This window comes from Rosa chinensis, chromosome 6 (genome assembly GCF_002994745.2).
Source record: "Rosa chinensis cultivar Old Blush chromosome 6, RchiOBHm-V2, whole genome shotgun sequence".
Lineage (NCBI taxonomy): Eukaryota > Viridiplantae > Streptophyta > Magnoliopsida > Rosales > Rosaceae > Rosa > Rosa chinensis.
In genome coordinates this window covers 14,902,664-14,919,204 of record NC_037093.1, presented here as the reverse complement: position 1 = coordinate 14,919,204, position 16,541 = coordinate 14,902,664, and the positions used below count along the sequence as shown (strand labels likewise).

General features: G+C 36.7%; 2 protein-coding genes and 1 long non-coding RNA gene across 8 annotated transcripts; 2 read left to right on the top strand and 1 right to left on the bottom strand.

Annotated features, from left to right (window-relative positions):
* Window positions 1–709: 709 nt before the first annotated feature.
* LOC112173076 (L-type lectin-domain containing receptor kinase IV.1) lies at window positions 710–4,107 on the bottom strand. Its single transcript, XM_024310622.2, has 2 exons — window positions 2,804–4,107; window positions 710–2,428 (listed from the first exon to the last, which is right to left on the bottom strand). Exons 1-2 carry the CDS (start codon window positions 4,045–4,047, stop codon window positions 1,636–1,638), a joined length of 2,037 nt encoding a protein of 678 aa, XP_024166390.1. The 5' UTR covers window positions 4,048–4,107; the 3' UTR covers window positions 710–1,635.
* A 4,154-nt stretch (window positions 4,108–8,261) lies between these two features.
* Window positions 8,262–11,962, top strand: LOC121050168. 5 transcript variants are annotated; one of them, XR_005802240.1, is made up of 3 exons: window positions 8,262–8,507; window positions 8,678–10,092; window positions 10,985–11,962. It is a non-coding gene; the product is annotated as an uncharacterized LOC121050168 (long non-coding RNA). The 5 variants fall into 5 exon arrangements; XR_005802239.1 differs by having other exon boundaries at window positions 8,600–10,092; XR_005802238.1 differs by having other exon boundaries at window positions 8,262–9,596; window positions 9,735–10,092.
* A 2,306-nt stretch (window positions 11,963–14,268) lies between these two features.
* LOC112174292 lies at window positions 14,269–15,668 on the top strand. 2 transcript variants are annotated; one of them, XM_024312032.2, is made up of 4 exons: window positions 14,269–14,639; window positions 14,706–14,835; window positions 15,110–15,424; window positions 15,485–15,668. In XM_024312032.2, exons 1-3 carry the CDS (start codon window positions 14,542–14,544, stop codon window positions 15,395–15,397), a joined length of 516 nt encoding a protein of 171 aa, XP_024167800.1. In that variant the 5' UTR covers window positions 14,269–14,541; the 3' UTR covers window positions 15,398–15,424; window positions 15,485–15,668. The 2 variants fall into 2 exon arrangements, with proteins under 2 accessions (XP_024167800.1, XP_024167798.1); XM_024312030.2 differs by having other exon boundaries at window positions 14,271–14,639; window positions 15,110–15,668.
* Window positions 15,669–16,541: the final 873 nt, after the last annotated feature.

Here is a 16,541-nt window from a genome sequence, read left to right as displayed (position 1 = left end):
TTGAGATGCTAAAATATGATCAAAGAGTTGATCTAATACCCTATCCCTAAAAAATACCAAAAAAATGGATCCCTCACTAGCTAGAAGGGCCCTATATATATATTATAATGCTCGTTCTAGAGAGAACCTCCTTACTTTAAGAATTTCAAGATTTGTACTATTTTACACTAGTATAGTAGTATATGACTTTATTAATAATTTCAACCATTGATTCTTTCTATTCCTAAGCAAAAATTGTGTCAATAAAAAATCAACTAAATCCATAATCATTTGGTCATTCAAAATTGTGTAAACAAATATTGTCCATAAGATAAAATTGAAACGAACAATGGGATAGTCAAATGGTTAACTAGATTTTTATTTGGCTAATTTTTTGTAAGATTCATATATGTATATGTAAGTAGAGAATGAATGGTTTAGATTATTAAACTACAGCATAAAAATAAAAGCACCCTCACATTTCAAGTTTAAAGAGATCATCTATATATATAGACACAGACATAGTCACTTTCTAAGAACATGTTGGCTCTAAATAAGTCAGTCAAATTGTTTTGCCACAATGATTTCATTCAATAACTGAATGTGTCTATTTGTTGAAGAAACGCATGAATTCTTCGGCGAAATTTCTTAGCCACATGATAGAGATGATATTATTTACAAAGAGGGATTACCACTAGGTTTTGATAAGTAATAGAGGATACTTAATTGCATTATTAGTCTTGAGAACATCACAACTTCGTGGATAATTATACCACGAGCGACACTAGTATTGTGACAAACTTGGGCCACTAAATACAAGATACAAAATCAAAGAAAAAACCAAAACTCATACTTAGTCAATGCCACAATCTGGAGGGTGTGGATTACCGTCTTAAATTCGAGGGCACTACGAATATGAGCGACACTATTACCGTCTTGGATTCGAGGGCACTAATTGAAATGTATGAAATAAAAAAGAAGAGCCAAAGCTCTCACATCCTAACCTCACACTCGATGCCATCACATTCATCTAGCGAGCCATATCTTAGGAACCCTCATCTTCAATTCATATCTCAAGAACATCACAACTTCCTGGATAATTATACCATGAGCGACACTAGTATTGTGACAAACTTGGGCCACTAAATACAAGATACAAAATCAAAGAAAAAACCAAAACTCTCATACTTAGTCAATGCCACAATATGAAGGGTGTGTATTACCGTCTTAAATTCGAGGGCACTATGAATATGAGCAACACTATTACCGTTTTCAATTCGAGGGCACTAATTGAAATGTACAAAATCAAAAGGAAGAGCCAAAGCTCTCACATCCTAACCCCACACTCCCTTGTGATGAACACTTTTGCAAGAACAGATTACAAGCATTCCAACTTCAGAAAGGCATACAAATTAGGGAAGCACACACTGTATCAAATAGTCTAGGTTTCAGCAAGAGCACCGCTTTTCTGTGAAATTCGGCGGGAAAAAAAGACAGCGGTGATACATGACTGTTGAGAAGGTGCGTTGGAGATTTTCAATTGGTTTCCCATTACTTATAAAAGGCTATAAGATATAATAAACTTTCAAAGGTGTATGCAAGTAGTATGGCTTTTGATTCCAAGTTTGTGAATGAATATATACTTATTGCTTGGAATCAACGACCACCTGAAAGTAGTGCCGACTCTGGAACATATGATGAATGGGAGGACTTATTGCCTAAAGAAGACTGATAAGACATAACATAGTCATCAAAACCTTCAAGGTGTCCAATCATTAATCCATTAGAAGAAAACCCGGAAAGTGACACTTCCGGCAAAGCAACATCACCGGCCAAGTACTGAACGACTTGTCGCATGCTTGGCCTTGCCGCTGGCTCCGAATGATAGCACAAAAGCCCAAGCTTCAACACCAACTCCACTTCCTCGGCCACAAAATCCGTACCAAGGCTTTGATCTCTTGCCTCTAGGATGTTACTTCTATTCCAACAAGAAAACACCCAATCAACCAAAATCACATCTTCTGGACCCTGTGTCTTAGTTGGCCTTTTTCCGCAAGCTACTTCGAGCAAAAATGCCCCAAAAGCAAACACGTCAGTCCTCGTGGTGGCCCGACCTGTTCTTGTGTACTCTGGAGCTAGGTACCCGAGTGTTCCAACTATATCATGAGTAGTTTGAGGGTTTGTTCCATGGTCGTATAATCTTGCAAGCCCGAAATCTCCTAGCCTTCCATTCAATTCCCCATCTAGCAACACATTACTGGCCTTCACATCTCTATGAATCACAACTTGATCCCATTCTTCATGAAGATAGAATAACCCCGAAGCCACACCTTTGATGACTTTAAACCTCTGGCTCCAATTAAGGGTCACCTCAGGTTGATCAAAGAGGTATTTATCCAAGCTTCCATTAGGCATGTAGTCATAGATTAAAAGCAGCTCCCCTTTTCGCCTGCAGGCAAGGCATTAAACATCCGTGTTAAAGGAAATATTTGTATACAAATGCTTGTAGTGTCTCAAAATGTTTAAACTGTCAAGGAAAGCAAATTAACACTTTATCTTATACGACCAAAATTCGCACATGGAGAGACAAAGATATCTAAATATACATAATTTGATAACATGAGAGATGTGAAAACTCTGGACTAAGGTTGTGATAACATGACTTGAAGATTTTAGAGAAGAATAAGTAAGCAATATATCATTGCAATTGAACACTAGAGTTCAACATCAGAAATATAAATATCAAGAGAGTTGTAATGTACTGAAGTAAAACAGAGAACTAGAGAAATTTGGTGAATATATTATCAAAATTTGAAGACCATACCTGCAATATCCCAACAGTTGTACTAAATTTCGGTGACGAAGTCGGCCAATACTAACAATTTCTGCTACAAATTCCTTCATCCCCTGTCTTGATTCATGTGATACCCTTTTCACTGCAATCTCAAATTTAGAGGAGGGTAATATACCTCTATAAACTTTACCAAATCCCCCAGTTCCCAAAAGCTCCTTTTCCCTAAACCCTTTGGTGGCTATATACAATTCTTTGTACTTAAACCTCTGAGGACCATACTCTAGCTCCCAATCTTCAACCACTTCTGCAAACTTCCTCTTCCTACTTATGACATAAAGCACCCCAGAAACCAGTAGCACAACCAAACTCACGGAAATCAGAGGCACACCAAAGGTGAAAAGCATGGACCTCTTTTTACCTGCAATGCTAGGCAACTTAGGAAGTTTGGAAGCTATAAGGTCTTGAGCTTGGCCATTCATCTTAAAGCTCCAACCCATTACATAATGGGATGTGAAGAACGGACCAGTTGAAGCGGAAAAGCCAACATACATGGTTTTCTTGAGAATTGGGGAAAGGTCATATTTCAAAGACAAAAGTGGAGTTGGGGGTTTAGTTGCAACAGCAATTGGAGCCATAGTAACTTCAATTTGCTTCTTGGTACCATCATATTCAACCCAGACTCTCATTTCTTTACCACTGATAAGAGTCAGGTTCTTGAAGTGCGGACCATCAAAATAACCAGCTGGGGCAGCTGTGATAGAGTTCAAGCCATTGATGTCTATACCAACATGGTTATCATTGATGTCACTAAATTCCGCGTTCTCGATCGTGTCAAGCTCCACAGCAAAAACATGATTGGTGAAATTCCCATTATTGGAGACGTTGAACAGGCTCTGGTACTGGCCCGACATAGCTCCGGGGAGGCCTCTCGTCGGAGCGATGACAAAGGCCATTCCATGGCCACTGAAAGTAGTGAACTCTGGTGGAATGGCAAAGATAAAGTTGGTGGAGAAGGAGAAAGCAGAGTCATTCTCTGAGTTTTTGAACGTTACGGGGTTAGGGTAGAAGGCATGACCCATTCTGTCAATTCTCTCTTTGGTGTGGTTTGTAGGCTTCAAGAGACCTTTTGGTGTGATCCCTGCTACGCCGTCTAGACTGAGATTAAGACCAGAACGGCTAGAGAAACCATCATTGTAGATGAAATTAAGGTCTTGGGCTTTTGTGGGTGCCAGAAGTACTAGTAGTACTAGGAGAGCAGAAAGCTTGACAAACATGGATGGCTAGGCGTCTGTGAAGTTTCTGGACCTTCCTTCTTGGGTATTTATGGATCTAAACGCCAAAAAATAAGGAAAATCAAGGCATCTAGCAGATATCCGAGAAGAGTATATTGGGTAATACATTACAATTTGGACCATCATTGTGGGTTAAAGATGTTGTTTTCATGGAGAAGGTCCTGTGATAGAGATGATTCGGCTCCTTTTATCGTACGCAATGGGAAATTATAATATGGTTCCGAATTATGGTGATGCACATTAATGTTATTGGCTCATATGACTTTTAGTTATTTCTGATTGGTCTCTTAATTAAATTTTTTTTCTTTTTTCACCCATGTATGGTCCCACCAAATTTGAGTGATATTATTGGCTTGCACCACCACATGACAGTGTCATGTGATACTCTAGGATCACACCACCGATACTCTAGGACCACAGAATAATTTCTCGCAACACAACTGGTTCGTCTCCCCCATACTAGGTTTTGATTGGTCAATTCCCCTAGGAAGAAAATCTAAGTATCACAATAATCATAGGCATATACAGCTCCTCTTTCATTTGAACAAGCCCTCACAATCACGTGCTCCATTTTTTTCATAATTTTTTTGCATTCTAATACCAGATAAATCGTAATGTTGGAGCGAGGGATTGTAATGATCAAAATGAATGATTGCATGATGAAACTCATGTTAGGCCGGTGACGCGATCGTAGTGGTGAAGTATAGTAGTCCTCCATTCTTAATTTTAAAGATAAATTGTGAAGCGGAAATAGCGTTGTTCCACATTTTTTCTGATTTACTCGTGTATTTATATAATATATATATATATCTTATCTAGAGAGGTGTCCTGCTTTGAAAGTAAAATGCGCATTTAGAGTTTAAGGTCACTTTTCAGTCACATATCCACATCTTGACCGTTCAGATTTTAGATACTAATGTATAGTTTATCTCTGCAAAATTTCAACCAAATTGGTGATCTTTAAGGTATGTAACTTGCTTAAACCAATGAACGAACTGAATCTGTCCAATCTGAACCATACTAGCTTTAAGGCTGTTATTGATGCCTTAAATACCATCAATTTGGCTGAAATTTTGCAAAGATGATCAATATATTAGTACCTAAAAATTGAATAGACGAGATGTGGATATGCGACTGAAAAGTGACCCTAAACTCTAAAAGCTCACTTTAATTTCAGAGTGAGAACTCGCTCTGAATATGATCATATATATATATAATATATATATATATATATATATAGGTGGTTCTATTCAAACCTTAAAATTTTTTATTTGAACCTCTCACAGTTTTTAGAAAAATTTGATCTCAATTATACCCCCTAAATAAAATTGAAAAACAAAAATCAATTTAAACTTCGCTGCATCATTACTTTCTCGTTTCATATCACCCGATTCTCTTTCTTTCTTTCTCTCATTCATGTACTAATGCTAAAGGTCAAGGTCTTATATATTCCTCTATGCATGTTTCTAATATTAATATAATAAATCAGGTGTGGGAATGAGCCTCCCAACTTGGTTGGGTTTCAAACCTCGTTAAAAAGTCTCTTATAGGTAGTAAGCCATTTTGTTTGGCTTTTGCAATTATTTCAATTTGATATTCCTTTTTGTTTGTGGTGGAGGTTGCTAGCCACTATTTATAACTAATACCTTGGGTTTAGATATAAATATATATAAATGCAATATGAGATTGGGAAATCTCACCGGTAGTGTTAGGGAATGTTAGCAAATTAGTTCTTGTAGTTTGAATCATTTTTCAATTGGAGTTTATAATGTCGATACCTGTGATTAATGATCAAGGATTAATTTTAAGACATTGCCGTGTATTTTATATCTCTATCCTTGATTGCTAAACTGAAAATAGGGAGGACTAGACCGAAAATTTGACCAATTTAGCCATCTCCGCATTTTCAATCAAATAAGAGTATGGGGGTCCTCCTTTGGTCTTGGTCTTGGTCTTGGATTGGTAAGGAAGGGTCTTATCTGGGGAGGCGTCTACTGGTCATCTTTTCATACATTTACGGTCAATGTTCACTGCCCAAGTTGAAGAAATAAAATTACACAACAATGTTCAAGGTTGACGACATTTAAAGAAATGAAATAAACTCAATTATTTGGGTTTGCTTGAGATAGTCCTAATAATTTATCAAATACATTCCCCATGAAATTAGTTTCCACGGAGGAGTGTTCGAAGAACCGCTAATTTTCCCATCATTGTTTTTTTTTATTTATTTAATTTTTATGGTTTTTTATTATTCAGTTAGGTAGTTGGAATATATGACTTTGAATGGTTTGTTTTCTATGACAGATTATTCTCTATATATTGGTGATGCAGACTGCAATGACTGTTTGAACAAATTAAGAAATATGTGTGACAAAGAGAAGATTAATATGGGATCAGCTCTTTTAAGTAATTACAATTTTGTATCTATTTGTTTATTAATTAATTAAACTTGTCCAAATTTCTACTCTAATCTCACTATCAATTAATGTCTCATGGCATTGCTTCCACCTCTTCCATCTCTCTCACTGGGAAGACTGCATATTCTCCATTTTTTGAAGATATTGACTTGTAATTATGTGTGTGTATATAAATACACATAATTACTTTAAGAATTTGAGAATTTTTACTACTTTACATACATTAGTATATGACCTAATTCAATAATTTCAACAGTTGATTATTTAGATTCTTATGCAAAAATTGTATAAACGGGGAGTGTATTTTGATTTTAAATGATGAATGCAATTATTTCAGGATTTATGATTTATTTAATTATCGTTTCATTTATTGAGCATTGATTGGTTTCATTATTTGGTTTGAATTATATTTCAAGCATTATTTATAACTATTTGCATTTCGCTAAGCTTGGAAAAACATGGCTAGCTACTGTTCTTAATCCTATCCCATGTAGTCAATGTCACGTATTAGTCACTAGCCTTTGTGAACTATGAGACATTGAGACCCTTCATTTAGTCTTTGCATATGCTCCCTTCATTGGTTTCATTATTTGGTTTGAATTATTTTTCAAGCATTATTTATAACTATTTGCATTTCGCTAAGCTTGGAAAAACATGGCTAGCTATTGTTCTTAATCCTATCCCATGTAGTCAATGTCACGTATTAGTCACTAGTCTTTGTGAACTTTCCAAGTCATCGGATCCTACTTTGAGTGGACATAATTAACACTCGGACTCTTGAAGTCAAGGGTTTGACTGCCATTGTCACACACTCACACTCATCCCAATAATTACGGCATTATATCAAATATGAATTTCATTTTGCAACTGAAACAGGATGCCATCGAAAATTTAGCTCTAGCAAACTGAAGAGGGAAAACGCTCCAGAATAGCACACCTCAAACAAATCAAAAACTACATCAAACATTCTTATATCAAGAAATATGGATCAGCTTCAACTTAACCCAAAGTTCTTGCTCTTGCAAATCTAAATCATAAAAATTCAACACTGGCAAAAAATAATTTGATGCATTAAGCTAGGTCATTTGTGAGGAGTATGTTTGGAAGGTTGTAAATATGGCGAAAAATAAGCAACAATATATTCTGCACGTACATATCTTTACAACAAAGTGTTACACTATGTGCATCGTAGTGTAACTTACACACTCAAGTCCAGAAAGAGTCTTATCTCTGAAAGGTAGTAAACGAAACCATCAAACTCATATTGAGTTTTAACTAGCAACACACATTTGTGTTGAGCAATCCAAAACATGTCATCGCTATAACTCTAGAATGATGTGGTAAATGCTTATTTACCATCTACTAAAAACTTCATTATTGTTTCTCAAGGGTTTAAAGGATGGAAGATATAATTGTTGAAACCAAACTATATACTTATGTTCCTTAGGAACTTGGGAAACATTAACATTATTTAGAACTGCAAGCCAAATTATCTAAATTAGTGGCTTAAATTAGTTTTTAATTCAAAAAGGATAATGTTATTATTCAATTAGCAAACAGATCAAATGCATATCCAAAAGGTCTTTTGGAAGATGTTCTTGTGCAGGTTGACAAGCTAATTTTTCCTGCGGATTTTTATGTTTAGGAGATGGAAGAGTCCCCTTTGACTTCAACACCACTTTTGTTGGGACGCCCTTTTATGAGGACCTCAAGGACTAAGATTGATGTATATGCAGGCTCATTGACCATGGAATTTGATGGCGACGTGATTGGCTTCAATATTTTTGAAGCCATGAGGTATCCTTTACATGAAATTAATTCTTGCTTTTCTATTGATGTTTTTGATACACTTACACAGGAATTCTTAAAAGCAATGAATGAGGACATGTTGGAAACCACCATTGAGCAAGGGATCAGATTCACAAGTAATGGCACCCCAATTTCTACAAAGAAGCTTAAGGAAACGTTGGATGATGACATGATCAAAACCGTAGCCTCCCTTGAGACAATACCGCGTCATGAAAGGTATACTCCTCCTATGTCAATTCCGTTATCTACTTATAAACTTCTTCCTTCTGTGGTTCAAGCCCCAACACTTGAACTGAAACCTTTACCAGATCACTTGAAGTATGTTTATTTGGGAGATAATGAGACTTTACCTGTGATCATCTTATCCAAAATTATGGTTATACAAGAGGAACAACTCGTGGAAATTCTCAAGGCACACATGACTGCAATTGGATGGACTTTGGCTGATATCAAGGGAATTAGCCCTACTACTTGTGTGCATTGAATTCTTCTTGAGGAAGGGTCAAAACCATCAAGGGAAGCTCAAAGACGTCTCAACGCTCCTATGATGGAAGTTGTGAAGAAGGAGGTTATCAAACTCCTTGACTGTGGCATTATCTACCCTATTTTGGACTCCAAATAGGTTTCACCGGTTCAAGTACTTCCTAAGAAGTCCGGAATAAAAGTTGTGAAGAATGAGGAGAATGAGCTCGTACCCCAAAGAACCGTCACAGGCCATAGAGTCTGCATCGACTATAGGAAGCTCAATTCCACCACAAGAAAATATCACTTTCCCTTGCCTTTCATTGATCAAATGCTTGAGAGGTTAGCTGGGCATCTTTTTTATTGTTTTCTTGATGGTTATTCATGTTATAATCAAATATGTATAGCTCAAGAGGATCAAGAGAAAACCACTTTCACTTGTCCTTTTGGCACCTTTGCTTACCGTCGAATGCCATTTGGACTTTGCAATACCCCAGGTACGTCTCAAAGATGCATGCTTAGTATTTTTTCTGATTATATTGAGAAAATAATTGAAGTTTTCATGTATGATTTTAGTGTTTTTGGTGATAGCTTCGAAAATTGCTTAGGAAACCTAGAATTAATCTTGAAACGTTGCATTGAAACTAACCTTGTGTTGAATTGGGAAAAATGTCACTTCATGGTTACTCAAGGGATTGTTCTCAGGCATATTGTTTCTTCTAGGGGAATAGAAGTAGATAAAGCTAAGGTTGATCTTGTTCGCTACTTAGAAGTGAGAGAGGTTCGTTCTTTTCTTGGATATGCAGGATTTTACAGACGCTTTATCAAGGACTTCTGATACAGGTTCTATTACACTTCAATTAAACTAATTTAAGTTCTATTACATGACTCTGTTCCTACTTATGTTCCTTAAGATCAATTTTTGGGATTGCAGGGAAACATTATTTTCTAATTTTTCCTTTAAAAATTATAAAATATCAGGCTTGCTCACCTAAGGGACAATTTTAAAGGACTGTGAGGGACAAGTGAATCTCAACCACAGTGTGGTATATGACAAATTTGGACATTGGAATTAATCTGGTGCTGGAACTCTAGGAATGTGGAGAGAATATCATCATTTGCAGTGTTAGCAAGAACCAAAAGGAAAGTGAATACTAGAATTAGGCAAATGGATTTGATGTAGTGTTTCAAAACCATTACTAAAGTGAATGGTAAATAGACTTGTTTCTATTATGCAGCTACCCTTTGTCTGACAAATAGTGCTTGGATCACGAGGTTAAAAATAATACTTGGTGCTGCTCAAAGATTGGCTTATCTACACGAGGGACTGGAAGTCCAGGTGAATATAGTTTTCATTTATTTGACCTATGTTTGACCATGTATTTCCTTTCTGTTTGTTTGGAATGTAGAACTACCATATCATGTGAACATGTGACTCATGTATGTTATTTTGACCAATGGAATACCAAATCAGTGTGACCTGCTTACGATAGTGTAGTATTAGAACCACGACTAATGATTGGAATGTAGCAACTACGTATTACATTATACATCTTTGACTTGTTTGCTGCATTTATAGTGGCATCTCTGGTTTTGGAACTTAAATTGTATCTGCTACTAATATAATTGCCTTCAGTTAATACATTGGTGGACACTGTCACTTCAGTATCTGTGCATTATCTTGATGTATTCTGTTCTCTAAAAGCTTTAGCTGTTGGGACCCTGTGGTTGTATCACATGGTATAAGAGTCTTGAGTTCAAAACCTTCCGATGACATTGCACTCTATTTTGCTGTCTTGTACAAATTGAAATTGGACATAAAACTTGGGAGTAATATAAAAGAAGCATGAACTAAATTATCATTGTGTAATTTCTGCACGTCAATAGGTACCCGTGTTTACTTCAACACACTAGTCCCCTGATCTTGTTCTTCCATTGCTGTAGCTAAAACTCAATTAAGGGGAATATTCTAAATTCTCACTACTTGAAAATGCTTTCTGTGCATTAATGTTAATGTTATATTACTACATCATAGATTTGGTTCAGCTCTGCTTGTCAGCTTGAAACAAAAGTCATCTTCTATTTTTGCTTCTGGCCATCAATATCCAAATGCTAGTCTGTATTTAAGGATGGTAGATAATGGCTTACCTCACATGGTGATTCTTTATTTGTTTGAAGACAAGAATTTTTATATACTATGTTGAACCTTTTTTGTTGCATTGTTTGAATAGGTGATCTATTGAGATTTCAAATCTTCCAACGTGCTTTTGGATGAGGACTTTAAGCCGAAGCTCTCAGACTTTGGGCTTGCTAGAGACGGGCCAAAGGGTGACCGTTACTCATGTATCGACAGCAGTAAATAGGTAATAGATGTGGGCGGGAATCTTGTTACTAGCCCAAGTTCTTTAAGGACTCGATGTCAACTTCATTTGGAGGTTGGTTGAATCTTGTTGAATTGCAATATTGAGAGGACAATTGGTATTAGTTATCATTCGCCTTTCTGGTTCTTTGCTTCTATTTAACAATTTCCCTGGTTCATATTGTACTTGCTTTTGTTATCAGTTGGTAGGGACTTATGGGTATGCTGCCCCAAAGTATGTTGAAACAGGCCATCTTTCCATCCATAGTGACTTATGGAGTTTTGGTGTGGTCTTGTATGAGATCCTCACTGGGAGGCATGTGTTAGAAAGACACCGGCCAACAATGGAGCAGAAGCTTCTTTATTGGGTTAGACAGTACCCTGCAGATAATAAAAAGTTCAGCATGATAATAGATCCACTCCTGAGAGACCAGTATTGTATTAATGTAGCTCGGAAAATCGCCAAGTTGGCAGATAGCTGCCTGAACAAGAATTCGAATGGCAGGCCAACAATGAATTAGGTAGTAGAGATCTTGAAGCAAGCTTTACAAGAGTCACAAAAGGGTACCAATTCTGTAAATAACACTTTTGGGGCATTTGGGTCTAAATTGGGTAGAAAGAACCCCAAGTTGAGGTGATATAAGAGAGAAGCCTGCGATCAAATGAAAGCATTATTAATAGTGTCTGCTGTGACTATATTCTATTTAAACTTTTTAACAAGTTGAGATGGTTGAATAAGTGGAAGAGTAGTGCTAGAGACACCAAAAAATTGTACCAAATTCTAATCCCAAATGATGTGGCATTTGCCACCTCATCCGTAGTAATCTCTAACATGTAATTATGTCAATTAGTTATCATTTTATAGTTTCCAACATTTATGTAATTAATTGATATTAAGACCTGCTCACCTAAGGGACAGTTTTTAAGGGACTGTGAGGGACAAGTGAATCTGACGGCTGAAAATAAATTCACAGTTTTAAATTGTTATAATTTCTGCTTTTATATTTTGTACATGTGGTTGAGATTCACTTGTCCCTCACAGTTCCTTAAAACTGTCCCTTAGGTGAGCAAGCCTGATATTTTATAATTTTTAAAGGAAAAATGAGAAAATAATGTTTCCCTGCAATCCCAAAAATTGATCTTAAGGAACATAAGTAGGAACAGAGTCATGTAATCGAACTTAAATTAGTTTAATTGAAGTGTTAAAAAGAACCTGTATCAGCCTGGACACGAGTCCTCCAAGATTTCATTGTGATTCAGACAAGAATTGTTAACTTCTGTGTTCGCTACTTTAATATTAACAATGAAAACCTTGAACACTACGTTGAATTGTATTTAACATCTAATGTGTTATGCTATTCTTGGATTTTGTTTGTTAGATTAATGCTATATGCAGGGCTTTTCCCAAACAGTTCCACGGCTTCATATACTTGTCTACATTTTCCAATTCTATCCTCTTTTTACTACACATTTATCTTAGAATTATTTCTATTTTGTTACTGTGTGGCTCTAAGCTTGATTTAATAAACCTATACACAATAAGAAATACATTTTAACTTGGTTGTCCAACACTTTCAATTCATCGAATTGTTTACATGGATAGACAATAATGTAGCTTTAAAAGCCATCTTGTTGTTGCGAGTTTGATTTGAATTCAGATTTGCAAAACATTAGTTGCTCTTAGTATTTGTTCCTGTTTGAACCTATATTTGGCAAGGCTCACGTGGCAGATAGGGGCGCCCGACCCACAAAGCGTAATGAATATCCGCGGCTAATTAGCCGCGGCACATTAAACATTTACAAAGTTGATTCTCAATTAGCCACGGCACATTAAATGTTTATTGTCAAATTTATGACCGAAGATAACGTGTGCAGAGAGCCGTTATTAGATCTGGAGAGACCAAATGAATCACAAAGCATAATGAATATCAGCCGCGACACATTAAACATTTACAAAGTTGATTCTCAATTAGCTGCGGCACATTAAATGTTTACTGTCAAATTTATGACCGAAGATAACGTGTGCAGAGAGCCGTTATTAGATCTGGAGAGACCAAATGAATCACAAGGGGTAATGAATGGCCACGGACCCACAAGTCGTAATGAATGACCGCGGCTATTTAGCCGCGGCACATCAATGAGGTTGATTGTTAGGAGAAACGTTACCAAAGCTTGGGGCAATTAACTTGAATGAGCATCAGGAGGTGTTATTGCCAATCATTAGTTACAAGACCTAATTGATTGCTCATGAAAGAGTCAATCATTAATAAAACGTCAAAATATCACAAACATGAAGACTATTCTAATTGTAATCAATGCGGTCTTAGCTGTAAAGGCTAAGATTGTTTGTTTTCCTTCATTCAGTAGTTTAGCTTCACTATAAAAAGGACCGTAGGATTCATTGTTAGAGGTCCTCGACCAAACGCTCTACGCGATTACTCAAATTTTATCTCAATACATTTCAATATTTCTGCAATACTTATCAATCTTCACGTGTTTATCTTATTGCTTTTATTTTACCGGTACTTATCTTTCCTGCACTTTACTAATTTGTCGTCCTTTACATTCCAGAAATTTATCTTTTTGCTTGTTACTTTGCTGCACTTTATTTCCCGCGGTTGGTTTACATTCTTGTTCTTTATCTTCCTGCACTTTATTTGCTGCACCTTTACATTCCTGCACTTTCTTTACCTGCACTTTCGTTTATGCTATTTATTTGTTGTTATTTACTTTACGTCATTTATTCTATATAAAATCACAAAAAAGAATCACTTTCACCTCAATCACTGAGTTACACAGCACGAAGACTGCGGCTAGTTAAGGCCGATCCGTGCTAAAGTCCTTGCATTCAAGGCAGAGAGAACCCCGCGTCCGAGATCGATCCTTTCTCGGCCCACAATCAACTGATCAGAAGTCACATCAGCGCAAGATCTACAATCTACAACAAAACCTCGCTCGGCCTACCGGCCGCGAGTTGGCACGCCCGCGCACACGTCACCACTCCAGAAGGACACGTGTAAGCAAAAGAAGACCTCGGCCCAGTGACACGCGGCCGAGACGATTTTTGAGCGAACAGTTCCTTTCTGTTTTTTTTTTCCTTCCCTCTTTGAGTCTTTCAGTTTATTGGTTTGTTCTTGCAGTAATCTTATTCATGAGTATGTATACTTTATTCTCGTGCACTCAACAAATTTTTCTTCTGTGAGTCGAGAATGGGAAGGGACTTAAGGATCCATTGAGGAGCTCATCCATTTTATTTATAGCAAAAGGACAATATGTTTTCCTTCTCAAGTCTTTCTTAAAAGCACTTGACCATATTTTTGTATTGGCTAATTATTTAATGTGCTATCAATTATCGTGTATTGTTGAACTTTCAAATTAGTTGTTACTCAAAGGTGGCCTTTCTCTTTGTAAATTTTGCTTGGACATGTCATGCTTTCTTTCAGGCAGAAAACTCTTGGTCAGCATACACATTGCTGCAAATGTGACTTGGTCCAAGGGCAGTTTTGTGGAGATTGCTTATACATGAGGTGAATTTTTCTGTACTGCTTATACTTCAAATGAGATCATGCATTAAACTATAGCGAATTACACAGATATGGAGAGAATGTGATCGAAGCCAGCAAAAATCCTGATTGGGTTTGCCCTGTTTGTCGGGGCATTTGCAACTGCAGTCTTTGCAGTAAAGAAAAAGGGTGGGAGCCCACTGGTAATCTGTATAGGAAGGTTAGCACTACCAACCTTATGCATGCATGTACTTATGGTCATTCAATTTTTTTTGAGTTACATTCTTCCCCTTTTCTTTTGTTTTCTCAGTTGAATGCTTGGTATTTGCTTGCATTACTTAGTATCCCTATTTTTCTCTTTGAGAAAAGAGAGAAAATAATGCATTACAAGTTTACAACACACACAGCCACACACATACACACAAATGGAAAGGAAAAACCAAGTCAATATTCAACATGGGGAACCAATGGCTGAATTTATGTCCACTTATCAGGTCATAAATCTGGGTTACAAGTCTGTGGCACATTATCTTATTCAAACCCGTCGTTCCCAACGAAAATCAGAAACCTCAGGTGCAGAGGAATCAATGCATGATGATATGAAACAAGAAACAGAAGAGGCACACTTAACAGGGGGAGAAGAAATGGAAGAGGTTCAGTGTGTTGATGCCAAAGATTTGGGTAACATAGATGATACTGGTGCTGCCGTTGCTGGGGATTCAGTTGAAGGTGAGACAAAGGGAAAGCCGAGAAGGAGGAGCACAAGGTTGAGGAAGAACTAAATAGTTCTGGATCATAGATGGACTGACATGAAGCCAGCTGTCTTGTTACGAAATAGTCATCAATCAACTAGCTGGTGAAAGTTTGACATGAAGCAAATCGTCTGGCCTCAAACACCTTTTGAGCACAAGTATTCCTTTTTATAAGCAGGAACAGAGCTCGTATTTTCCGGAGCTTATATTTTTGCGGAGTAAATGTTACCCTGAATTGTATCGTATTCATGGCAATATGACATTATCAGTAATATCTAGTCTTTTGAGTTGCAAATGAAAAGAACAGGTATTTCTATATTTCTGTTGCCTGATTTTCTTCACTCAGCACCTATTCATCGAACCCGCACAGAATGATTCTTCTATGCTCGAGCCACAATTGTGATTCATCTGTTATTGTGCAACATTACAGGCACTCACTCAATCAAAAGCCTTAATTCCAAAATTTCATATCCATATCGCCGTACCTTTTTTTTTAAATAAAAAAGAGGGGATTAATTAAGCTATCCCAAAGCTAGCCCAACTGGCTGATGATAGAAAACACCTAACCAGTCTGATGGACAGGCCCAAACAGACCAAAACTAAAAAGGAAAATTACTCTCCTCCTAGGCTCCAATAGAGGTAGTATCATGAAATTAATCCTTAAAACAATAAAAGCTAAAACATAGACCCTAACTTCGGTTAATATGAAGGGTGTAAAAACAGAAGAGGCAAAAAAGATTTGAAGTCTGCAAAATTGGAACTTTTACAAAACTTCCCATTTCCACTTAGGAAAATGCTTTTGATCCCAAAATTCTATACAAAAAAGCCATCCCAAATGACATGGCATTGACCATATCAACCCTAATGAACCTCTAACAATTCAAGTTGTAATTTTTTATTTTCTTATTTAGATCATGTTTTTAAATTAGTTTATTCATCTCTAAACTAACATAGTTCATAGCCAGAGAAAACTAGGAACAGAGTCATGTAATAGATTTTCCAAGAAGATGTAAAATGCTTGTTAAATTTGTAGTGTAAGGCTGAAATTTGTGTTTTTTTACCTTGTTACCATCTTAAATTTCAGGGAGTAAATTAGAACTTACACTTGCAAAGGCAGTAACATAATTGTCATTCAGAAATGGAAGACAGTTCAGTTAAGCTTTTCTTTACTTGA

Coding starts and splice junctions, on each gene's coding strand:
- LOC112174292 (XM_024312032.2), top strand. CDS start 14,542: ATGCTTTCTTTCAGGCAGAAAACTCTTGGTCAGCATACACATTGCTGC. Junction 14,640..14,705: donor GGAGATTGCTTATACATGAG/GTGAATTTTTCT, acceptor CGAATTACACAG/ATATGGAGAGAATGTGATCG. Junction 14,836..15,109: donor CTGGTAATCTGTATAGGAAG/GTTAGCACTACC, acceptor TCCACTTATCAG/GTCATAAATCTGGGTTACAA.
- LOC112173076 (XM_024310622.2), bottom strand. CDS start 4,047: ATGTTTGTCAAGCTTTCTGCTCTCCTAGTACTACTAGTACTTCTGGCA. Junction 2,429..2,803: donor CAACTGTTGGGATATTGCAG/GTATGGTCTTCA, acceptor CCTTGCCTGCAG/GCGAAAAGGGGAGCTGCTTT.